Source organism: Tripterygium wilfordii, chromosome 10 (assembly GCF_013401445.1).
Source record: "Tripterygium wilfordii isolate XIE 37 chromosome 10, ASM1340144v1, whole genome shotgun sequence".
NCBI lineage: Eukaryota > Viridiplantae > Streptophyta > Magnoliopsida > Celastrales > Celastraceae > Tripterygium > Tripterygium wilfordii.
In genome coordinates this window covers 9,581,076-9,591,450 of record NC_052241.1, presented here as the reverse complement: position 1 = coordinate 9,591,450, position 10,375 = coordinate 9,581,076, and the positions used below count along the sequence as shown (strand labels likewise).

At 38.8% G+C, this 10,375-nt stretch overlaps 1 protein-coding gene across 1 annotated transcript; it reads left to right on the top strand.

Annotated features, from left to right (window-relative positions):
- The first annotated feature begins 5,690 nt into the window (after positions 1-5,690).
- LOC120007367 (subtilisin-like protease SBT5.3) lies at positions 5,691-9,943 on the top strand. The gene is made up of 12 exons (XM_038857563.1): positions 5,691-5,778; positions 5,838-6,005; positions 6,086-6,224; positions 6,384-6,477; positions 6,563-6,761; positions 6,912-7,131; positions 8,195-8,202; positions 8,684-8,993; positions 9,278-9,423; positions 9,587-9,642; positions 9,702-9,754; positions 9,847-9,943. Exons 1-12 carry the CDS (start codon positions 5,691-5,693, stop codon positions 9,941-9,943), a joined length of 1,578 nt encoding a protein of 525 aa, XP_038713491.1.
- The last annotated feature ends 432 nt before the right edge of the window (positions 9,944-10,375 follow it).

The window sequence follows — 10,375 nt, the reverse complement described above, 5'->3', positions numbered from 1 at the left end:
ACCTGGGAAACACTTAACAATCATTTTAAAAAGTTCTTAGCCAAGAAGTCCTTCCATATAAATCACCATTGCCTTATTGGTTTAGTCATTAGCGATGAACACTTTCTATCAGTTTTAAGAATTCTGTGTATTTGTGTGCTAAAAGAAAACAAAAGATAGCAGATATCAACATGTATCTCAAGCTCTCTCTCTCTCTATATATATAAGCACCATACAGCTTAATTACTTCACTTGAACCTATAACCACGATATATGTTCAAAGGTTAGCTTCCCTTAGTCACATATATTCCGACATACATTACCTCCCTGATCTTATCAATATATAATGGCTCCTCAACATCATTTTCCCTTGTATTTTTTGTGTCTTTCCTTAGTCACCATATCACATTTCATATTAGCACAATCAGGGAACAAAATCATCAACATGGAACCATCCACTGTCAAAAAGGTTTACATTGTGTATTTGGGGTCACACATGCATGGTAAACAGCCAACATCTATGGATGTTGACAATGCCAAGAATTCTCATTTTGAGTTGCTGGGCCTCTCCTTGAAAAGGTAGTAGATATCTTTCCAAAAGATCACCCTTATGTTTCAACTAGCGTACTTGTGAAGATTAATTGACTTGTTTGTTGTATTTTGATGGCAGTAACACAAAGAAAGCCAAAGATGCCATTTTCTACCACTATACCAGAAACATAAATGGCTTTGCTGCTATGCTTCACGAGGAAGAAGCAATAGAGATTCTGTAGAAAAAATAGAAGCAATTGTAGAGAATAGAGGCAATATTTGGTGTGTATGTATATTGATGAAACATTACAATTACAATCTCATATATATAGGGATCAAACATTACACCCTAAGACAAATGTTCCATAATTTGAGGAGCAAATTATGGGACAAAAGTACCATAATTTGTTCCATAATTTGAGGAGCAAATTATGGAACAAAGGTTCCATAATTTGAGGATATCAATAAGGTCAATACTCCCCCTCAAGCTGGATCAAGGGGATTGATTGAGCCAAGCTTGGACAATAATCGGTGAAAATGACCAGAAGACAAAACCTTTGTAAACACATCAGCAAGTTGATCATGACTTCGAGTGTAAACTGTTTGAATAATGTGATTCTGAACTTGATGACGAATAAAATGACAGTCAACTTCAATATGTTTTGTGCGTTCATGAAACACGGGATTAGCAGCAATATGCATAGCAGCTTGATTATCACAAAAAAGAGTCATAGGAAGACTACTTGGAAAACCCAAATCTGCGAGCAAACCCTTAAGCCATATGAGTTCACATGCACCGGAGGCCATTGCACGATATTCAGCTTCAGCACTAGAACGAGCAATCACATGTTGTTTTTTGCTACGCCAAGAAACAAGATTTCCACCAACAAACATACAATAGCCAGTAGTGGACTTTCGATCAAGAGCATTTCCAGCCCAATCAGAATCACTATATCCTGTAATCCGTAGGTGACCGTGCTTAGCTAGAACTATGCCACGACCAATAGAGCCCTTGAGGTAACGTAAGATTCGTTTGACAATGCCCAAATGAAAAAGAGTAGGAGCATGCATGAACTGGCTAACAAGACTTACGCCATAAGCAATGTCAGGCCGAGTAATAGTGAGATAAATGAGCTTACCAACCAACCGTTGGTAATCACTAACTGCTTGTAAAGGTTCACTGGCTGTATCAAGATTTAATTTGCTATCCAGCGGAGTAGATGCTGGCTTTGAATTCATCATTTCGGTTTCCTCTAGCAAATCAAGAATATACTTCCTTTGATTTAGAAATAAACCTTTGCTCGAAACTGCCATTTCAATGCCAAGAAAATAATTTAAGGAACCAAGATCCTTAATAGGAAATCGAGATTGAAGAGTGGTTTTGAGTTGAGAAATATCCTCAATACTGTTCCCAGCAATTATAAGATCATCAACATAAATTAGGATCACCACTATAGCATTGGAAGAACGGCGAATGAACAAAGAAGAATCAGCTGTACTGCAAGAAAAACCAAACTCTTTTAGAACAGTACTTAACTTGGCGTGCCAAGCACGTGGAGATTGTTTCAACCCATAGATTGATTTGTGTAGGTGACAAACCAAAGAAGAGTCCGAACTCTGTGGATGTCCTGGAGGTAGTTTCATATAGACTTCTTCTTCAAGATCCCCATGAAGGAAAGCATTTTTGACGTCCATTTGACTCATAGACCATCCACAATTTACGGCAACTGAGAGGAGAGTACGAACTGTATTCATCTTAGCAACAGGAGCAAACGTCTCTTTGTAATCCACACCAAAAGTTTGAGTAAATCCCTGGGCCACAAGGCGAGCTTTATGCCTGTCAATGGTACCATCCGAGTGAAATTTAGTTTTATATACCCAGCGGCTCCCCACTGGTTGTTTTCCAGGAGGAAGTTTAACAACACTCCAAGTCTGATTTTCAGCAAGAGCTTGAAGCTCTTCACCCATAGCTTGTCGCCATATTTCCTGAGAATTTGCTTCCTTGAAATTCTTAGGTTCATGAACAGTAGAAATAGCGGTGAGAAATGCCACATGAGCTGAGGAAAGACGATGATAAGTGACATACTTGGAGAGAGGATGACGAGCAGAAAAAGTTACGTAATCTTGAAGTTTTGTTGGAGGAACGCGGTTTCGAGTAGGATTCCATCGAACCAATGACTGTGAAACCTCAGGATTATTAGTGGAAGCAAGCATATGCACATCTTGGAGACTCTCAGGTTGTTCAGCTGGAGGATTCTCAACCAGATTTTCAGCTAGCACATTTGGACGGATTTCAGTCTGTATATCTGGAGGATACTCGGCCTGGTGTGGAACAAGCTCAGCAATATTAGGCTTGTGAGGAACCCCTTCAGAAATATTCTCGGATATAGGCAAGGGAAACACGTCCTCTAAATCATCTTGAGAATTTGTATAATAAGGTGTTGCTTCTTCAAACACAACATCTCTGGAGACAAATAATCTTCGAGAATCAGGATGATAACATTTATACCCCTTCTGGGTCGAAGAATACCCCAAAAAAATACACTTAGCAGCTCGGGCATCAAGCTTATCACGATGAGCTGCTTGTATATGCACAAAGCAAGTGCAACCAAATACTTTCAAGTGAGACACATCAATAGTTTTCTCCTGCAAAACTTCAAGGGGAGATTTAAAAGACAACACTCGGCTCGGAAGCCGATTGATGATATAAACTACTGCTAATACTCCATAAGACCAAAAAACTTTTGGAACATGCATGTGAAGCATCAAAGCACGAGTTTTTTCCAACAAGTCTCTATTTTTACGTTCGGCTACTCCGTTTTGTTGAGGAGTACCAACACAACTAGTCTGATGCACAATGCCATGAGAATATAAATACTGTGTCATAATTTTAGACATGAATTCTGTGCCATTATCAGAACGAAGTGTTTGAATTTTAGAGGAAAATTGAGTTTGAACAAGCATATGAAAATCTTTGAAGATATTCATAACTTCACTTTTTGATCTCAACAAGTACACCCAAGTAACACGTGAGAAATCATCAATAAATGTAACAAAATATTTAAAACCATCAATTGATTCAAGAGTAGGTCCCCAAACATCAGAGTGAACAAGTTCAAACATTCTAGTAGTTCTAGAAGAAGAAGACACAAAAGGTAATCTAGTAGATTTTGACAAATGGCAAATATCACAAGAAAAATGATTGGTATCAACATTTGGCAACAATTTAGTGAGAATATTATCTGAAGGATGTGCTAAACGTTGATGCCAGAGAACATGATCTGCCGAGGAAGAAGGAAAAAATGAGACTTGAGTACTTTTGCTAGGTTGAAAATTTCCGGAGATGTAGTAGAGGCCTTTCAGGAAAAAACCTCTACCAATGATCTTCTTGGTGACAAGGTCCTGAAAAAGTACCGAATGAGGAAGAAATATAGCACAACAATTTAAATCCAAAGTGAGTTTGCTAACCGAAAGTAACTTGACTGGAAAGGATGGAACATATAAAGCTATTGAAGTCACATCTTTAGATAACAATTTAAGTTTACCTTCACCAAGAACAGGAACACCTTTTCCATTGGCAATTGACACATGAGGTGGAGTAGAAAATTTTTTGAAGTCAGACAAATTTGTTAATTTATTTGTCATATGATGGGTGGCACCAGAATCAACAATCCAAAAATCATGCACAATATTAAATTCTATAGCAGTAGAGAGTGCACTGAAAATACCTTCAAAGTTGTCATTGAATTGATGTCCCGAGTCTGCTAAGAACCCAGCAAACTTACCAAGAAGAGCTGTGAAATTAGAGTGTTCTGTACCAGAAACTCCATGTCCTCCCTTCTCCTGAAGATAGGTTGCAAATTTATTTATAAGAGAAATTGGATTTGAGGTGTAATTTACCATATCTCCATGTAATGTTTTTGCAACATGGACTCTTGGTTTAGAAAGTCCCTTATCCTTAGCAAACTTTGGTTTCAATTCTGGATGGAGAACCCAACACCGTTCAACTAGATGTCCCAGATGATGACAATGTTGGCATTTTAAATCCGGTCGCTTGCCTTTGTATGATGCATAAGCACGAGACTCAGAAAGGTTAGGCCTTGCTTCCACATTCATGACTTTCCTTCTTAATTCTTCTCTCTGAATCATGGAGATGACAGAAGCAAGCGATGGAAGTTCTGGAGACATGAGAACTCGGCTGCGGAGATCTTCATATTTAGGTCCAAGACTTGCTAACAACTGAAATATTTTGTCCTCCATTACACGATTGCGAAGAATCGTGGCATCAACTGTGTGAGGACGATACAACTCAAGTTCGTTCCACATCTTTTTAAGACAGCTAAGCAATTGAACAAAAGGTTTTCCGGCTTGTTGAAGATTCACAATATCTCGCTGAAGTTCAAAAATTCTGGCAGAATTATTTTGTTGGCCATACATATCACGAATTACCGACCACAAGATAGAAGCAGACTCTGAGTAACTAAAGATCTCTGCAAGAGAAGAATCCATGGAATTAAGAATCCATGACCGCACCAATTGGTCTTTTGATAACCATGCTCCATAATCTGGAGATTTTTCATCAGGAGAAGGAATCTTTTCATCAATAAAATCGAGTTTAGATCTTCCACCAAGAGCCAGTGTAATAGATCTGGACCATGGAAGATAATTAAACTCATTAAGAAGCACAGAGCACAACCGTTGATTTGGATTGGACTCTAACTCAGGAGCACTTGAAGCACCTGTAGAATACGACTTTGCGCCAGAGAAGATAGAATCGTCGTTTGCCATAATTGTTGAGCAAACAAGAACTTAAACAAGACAATAAACCTGCTCCGATACCATGTAGAAAAAATAGAAGCAATTGTAGACAATAGAGGCAATATTTGGTGTGTATGTATATTGATGAAACATTACAATTACAATCTCATATATATAGGGATCAAACATTACACCCTAAGACAAATGTTCCATAATTTGAGGAGCAATTTATGGAACAAAGGTTCCATAATTTGAGGAGCAAATTGTGGGACAAAGGTTCCATAATTTGTTCCATAATTTGAGGAGCAAATTATGGGACAAAAGTACCATAATTTGTTCCATAATTTGAGGAGCAAATTATGGAACAAAGGTTCCATAATTTGAGGATATCAATAAGGTCAATAGATTCAGAGTACGAACTTATGCTTCAATTTAATGTTAACTCTATCTATCAATTTCCTCTTCATCTCTTCTCTTCCTCTTTTGTTATTCTTTCATGTTTTTGTCTGAGTTGATGAAAATTTTCGTGGTCCATATGTTCTCCTAATTTTATAATTTGATCAATGCAGAACATCCAGACGTTATCTCCGTTTTCCAGAGCAACGAAAGAAAATTGCGAACGACCCGGTCATGGGGTTTCCTTGGACTAGAGACAAAAAGTGGAGAAGTTCCAAGGAGCTCAGTTTGGAACAAGTCAAGGTTTGGCGAAGATGTCATCATCGCAAATCTTGATAGTGGTAAGTTTTATAATCGAAGTATCTGTTTCCAATGAAATATATTGTGCAGGGGAGAACATCATTTTTCCCGCAAATTTTAGGTGTTTGGCCACAGCGAGCGAGCTTCCGTGATGAAGGATATGGACCAGTGCCGCTGAGATGGAAAGGTCGCTGTGAGGAGGACAAGACAGATAATCCAATCCAATGCAATAAGTACTCTCATATTCATTTGCTGCAAATGTTCTATATATATGACACAACTTTATAAAAGACATATTGATATCAATTGTTTGTGATAGCTAATGTTTTTATGTCAGTTACTATGTCAGTTACTTGGCTTCTTTACATTTTCGGAACTTATCAAATTCTCAAAACTTGATTGATTGTGTTAATAAACAGATATCCAAACCTACAATTGGAAAAAGTGCGAGCTCCTATAATGGCTGATTTCTCATCTAGGGGACCCAACATGGTTCAGCCAGCCATTCTCAAGGTTTGTTACTACTTCAATCAATATCACTCTTCAGGTTTACATACATTTCTTGTGCATGATTGACAATTGATATTTATTATTTCAGCCGGATATCACTGCACCAGGAGTCGACATACTTGCTGCTTATTCTGCATATCCAAGAGCTATATCTGGTGGAGAAGTTTTCAGGATAAGAAATGGAACTTCAGTATCATGCTCTCATGTCACTGGCATAGTGGGCCTTATTAGAGCACTCTATCCAGATTGGAGTCCAGCTGCTATCAAATCTGCTATCATGACATCTGGTATGAACATTTGTTTTACTTTTACTTTTACTTAGGTATGTCAAAAATACCTATACCCGGGCGTTTACACTCATCCCTAGTTTTACCCCTTGTCAATCACCAGATAAATCTGTTCATGATCATGCTCAAATGCTGCTTCTTTTTTTTTAGCAACAAAAAAAGACAACACCAATGCGTTTATACAGAATGAATCACAGAGAAATGCAACTCCGTTTGACTACGGGGCAGGACATGTTCATCCAAGCCGTGCTGCTGATCCAGGTCTTGTTTATGACTTGACTGCTAATGACTACCTAAACTTTCTATGTGCACATGGCTACAATCAAAGCATTATCAGGAGATTTTCTGATAGGCCTTTCACGTGTCCCACGTTCTTTAGTGTTGCAAACTTGAATTATCCATCACTAACAAAGTGACCGACACCAAAGTGTGTGTGTGTACTTACCCCAAGTGTAGGGTATCGTCAAGTAATAAACCGGTGAGTCCGGTATCGATCCACGAGGAAGCAATGCAAATTTGAAGTGAATGATATGCAAATGACTAGCTAACACTAATAAACACAATGAATATCAAATAAAATCAAGTAAAAGAAATGGGCCGAATGACTCGGTAGCATGAGCGATTTTGTAATCAAAGTAAGCACAAAGTGGATTTAAAACAATTAATTAAAAACCTAGTCTCTAGTCCGTCCCGGTGGCTACTCGGTTCTCATACTCAAGGTATCATTGCAAACACACACAACCATACACAATGCATTGTGTGATACTATCAATCATGTATATGCAAAGAGAATTGGGATATAAGACTTCAATTCATACATGTAGGCCATCGGGTCTCTTAATCTACGATGAACGCAAAGGGATAAGCACCTAATATTATGGATTAATGTTCCCCCTTGGGGCTCGGCTTGGCTAACACCCTAGTTTCACACTCAAAGATCAATTAACCATAACTCTCCCATGCACATTCCTAAATTAACCCAAAACCCCATCATCAATACACATAATTAATAGCTATGCAATGAAAAACTCAATTAATTAAGGAAATCATGCAATGGGTTTAACAATTCTCAATCGAACACATTAGATGCAATCCCTAGACTAGACAATCCAAGAATACAATCAAATATGTCATTCCCATAGATCCAATCACACAACTATCACGAAATTAAAAGAGAGAAATCGAAGCTACGATTCTTTGAGCATACCTTGAGTAATCGAAACCTTGCACCCACCGTTCGGGATTAGAAACTAGAGAAGAGAACTACCCACTCATGATTGTTGCAATAAACATCCAATCTATTGTCATCTAAATCAGAGTTTATACAAAATCAAGAGAAAGCACCAAAAACAACAAAGAAAACTTAGAGAGAGAAACTAGATCTACACTACTCCTATGGTGGCTTCCTCTTGGAGAAGTCAATGAATAAATAGGAAGCCAACCAAATCTTAGGGTTTTCTTCTCTTTTTACAATAGAAAATACCTAACTACCCTTATAAAATCGTTTCCCATTGGTTACATACATGATTTACCCCAAATGCCCTTGAAATTTCGGTGCAGAAAATTGCAGATTCGCCGTAGGTGTCCGGACGGGTGTCCGGACACTTCATGCGTCCAACTTTGTGAGCCTCTGTCTCAATTTGTGAAGAAAGTGTCCGGACGGGTCCGGACACCTCCCGACACCTCACAGCAAAAAGTGCCCAAAAAGTGCTCCAACTTGCCCGAACAAGGTCCGATTCCTACAAAACCAAGGGGAAACATTTGTAAGTGTAAAACTAAGCTAAAATGCAATCAAATACATTAGCTAAGTGCTAGAACATCCTAATTAAAAGACATTGGAACCTCAAAATAGAGGTCCAATCACTACAATCAAAGCATTATCAGGAGATTTTCTGATAGGCCTTTCACGTGTCCCACGTTCTTTAGTGTTGCAAACTTGAATTATCCATCACTAACAATTCCAGATTTGCAAGGTCGAATTACCGTATCAAGAACGGTGAAGAATGTTGGTACTCCAGGAAAATATAGTGTGATTATTAAAGAGCCAACAGGAGTGTCAGTTTATGTTAATCCAAGGACACTTCATTTCAAGGAAACAGGAGAAGAAAAGACATTCAATGTTACTCTGGAGGTCAAGGCTGATAATAATTCTTCAGACTATGCGTTCGGATACTTCACGTGGCTTGATGGCAAACATTACGTGAGAAGTATTATTGTAGTGAAGCTGAAGCTGTAGCTGTAGATTTTTTGTCGAGAATCAATGAAATAAGATTTGCTGATTCAAAGCAAGCTCCCTACGATGGCACTCTCAATGCTTGGTTTAGGGTTGGTTGATTGGTTCAAGTTATGCTTGATGTTGTTCTACTTGTTAGACGGGCAGGTGACTTGGGGTTTGGGATTGGGAATGGACAAATTTAATATATTGGCCAAATGAAATTTAATTATTTAGAAGAAGAATTAACATCTTTATTGACAATATGACTTAATTTGTTTGGGGATTGAGTAAATCATTGTAGACACTGTCCACCCATTCCACACGAGCATTTCTACAAACACCTGGTTGGCTCTCCGCTAAAGGCTGAAACTACACAGCAACGCCGAACCAAAAACCAGAATCCACGACAGTGGACAGGCACGCCAAAACAGAAAGAAATTGAGAATTGTAGTTTTTTTTTATTGAGCATGTTTTAACGTTGAACACAAGCAGCTATATAGCAAGACCTTGACTACCTAATGCTATACATGATAACTAATCCTATCATAAGTTGTTGTACAAGAGTAACATGACTTGTAGATAAGAATAAGCTCCACCCTTGATCGATCAGTACATTTGTTAAGTACTGTTTGTTCTGGTAGGAAGGATAAGCTTGATCTTGCTCTTGTTTGATTGAACTAACACTTGCCTCGAATAAGTTTCACCTGGGACAACTCATTATTCAGCAAACCAATCCGATTGTGGAGGAATATGTGAAGGACCTGCCTTATCTCTCCAAGTAGTCTTCCTTATCTCTCCATGTGACTGCCTTATCACTCCATAACAACACCTTATCACTCCCTTGATCCTTACACATTTGTTGATCATCAGACAATTGTTTGTTATTAAAAACAACAAGTCACGCACGCTTCTGGAGTCTGGAATTTCCTTGGATGACAGGCTGTATACGAATGACAACTGGTTTTGAGAGAGTAGACGCTTTTGAGATGCGACTGGTGCTTACTTCTTTCGCGTGGCCAAATGAGAAGGGAAAGAGTTGTGAGTTATGACCCCTATCCAGGTTTTCGACCCTTCTTAGTCCCACCCCATTATGGTCCCGTCCTCATTCCACCACCTTTGATAGCAGCGGTTGTATTTTGAAACCCATCACTGACCATGGGATTTGTCACCGACTCCGGACCCCTTTTGATAGCCGCTGCCTCCCTACGCCGAATGCCCACTTGCCAGCGCACTGTCCCAGCAGCTGCAGTAGAGACTCTCGATGCTACCACCGAGACTTCTTTGGTCGAGAAATCGAATTCGGGTCACCCGGGAATCTCAAGTACCGTGATTATTATTTATCAATCAATCATCATTCTATTCTATATATATAAAACGAAAGTCTCAAGTTTGCTAACCG

Bases quoted from the DNA above. Each gene is read 5' to 3' on its own strand.
- LOC120007367 (XM_038857563.1), top strand. From the start codon at position 5,691: ATGCTTCAATTTAATGTTAACTCTATCTATCAATTTCCTCTTCATCTC. The intron at 9,424-9,586 runs GTAGTTTTTTTT...TTGATCGATCAG, and splicing joins ACAGAAAGAAATTGAGAATT to TACATTTGTTAAGTACTGTT. The intron at 9,643-9,701 runs GTTTGATTGAAC...CTCATTATTCAG, and splicing joins ATAAGCTTGATCTTGCTCTT to CAAACCAATCCGATTGTGGA.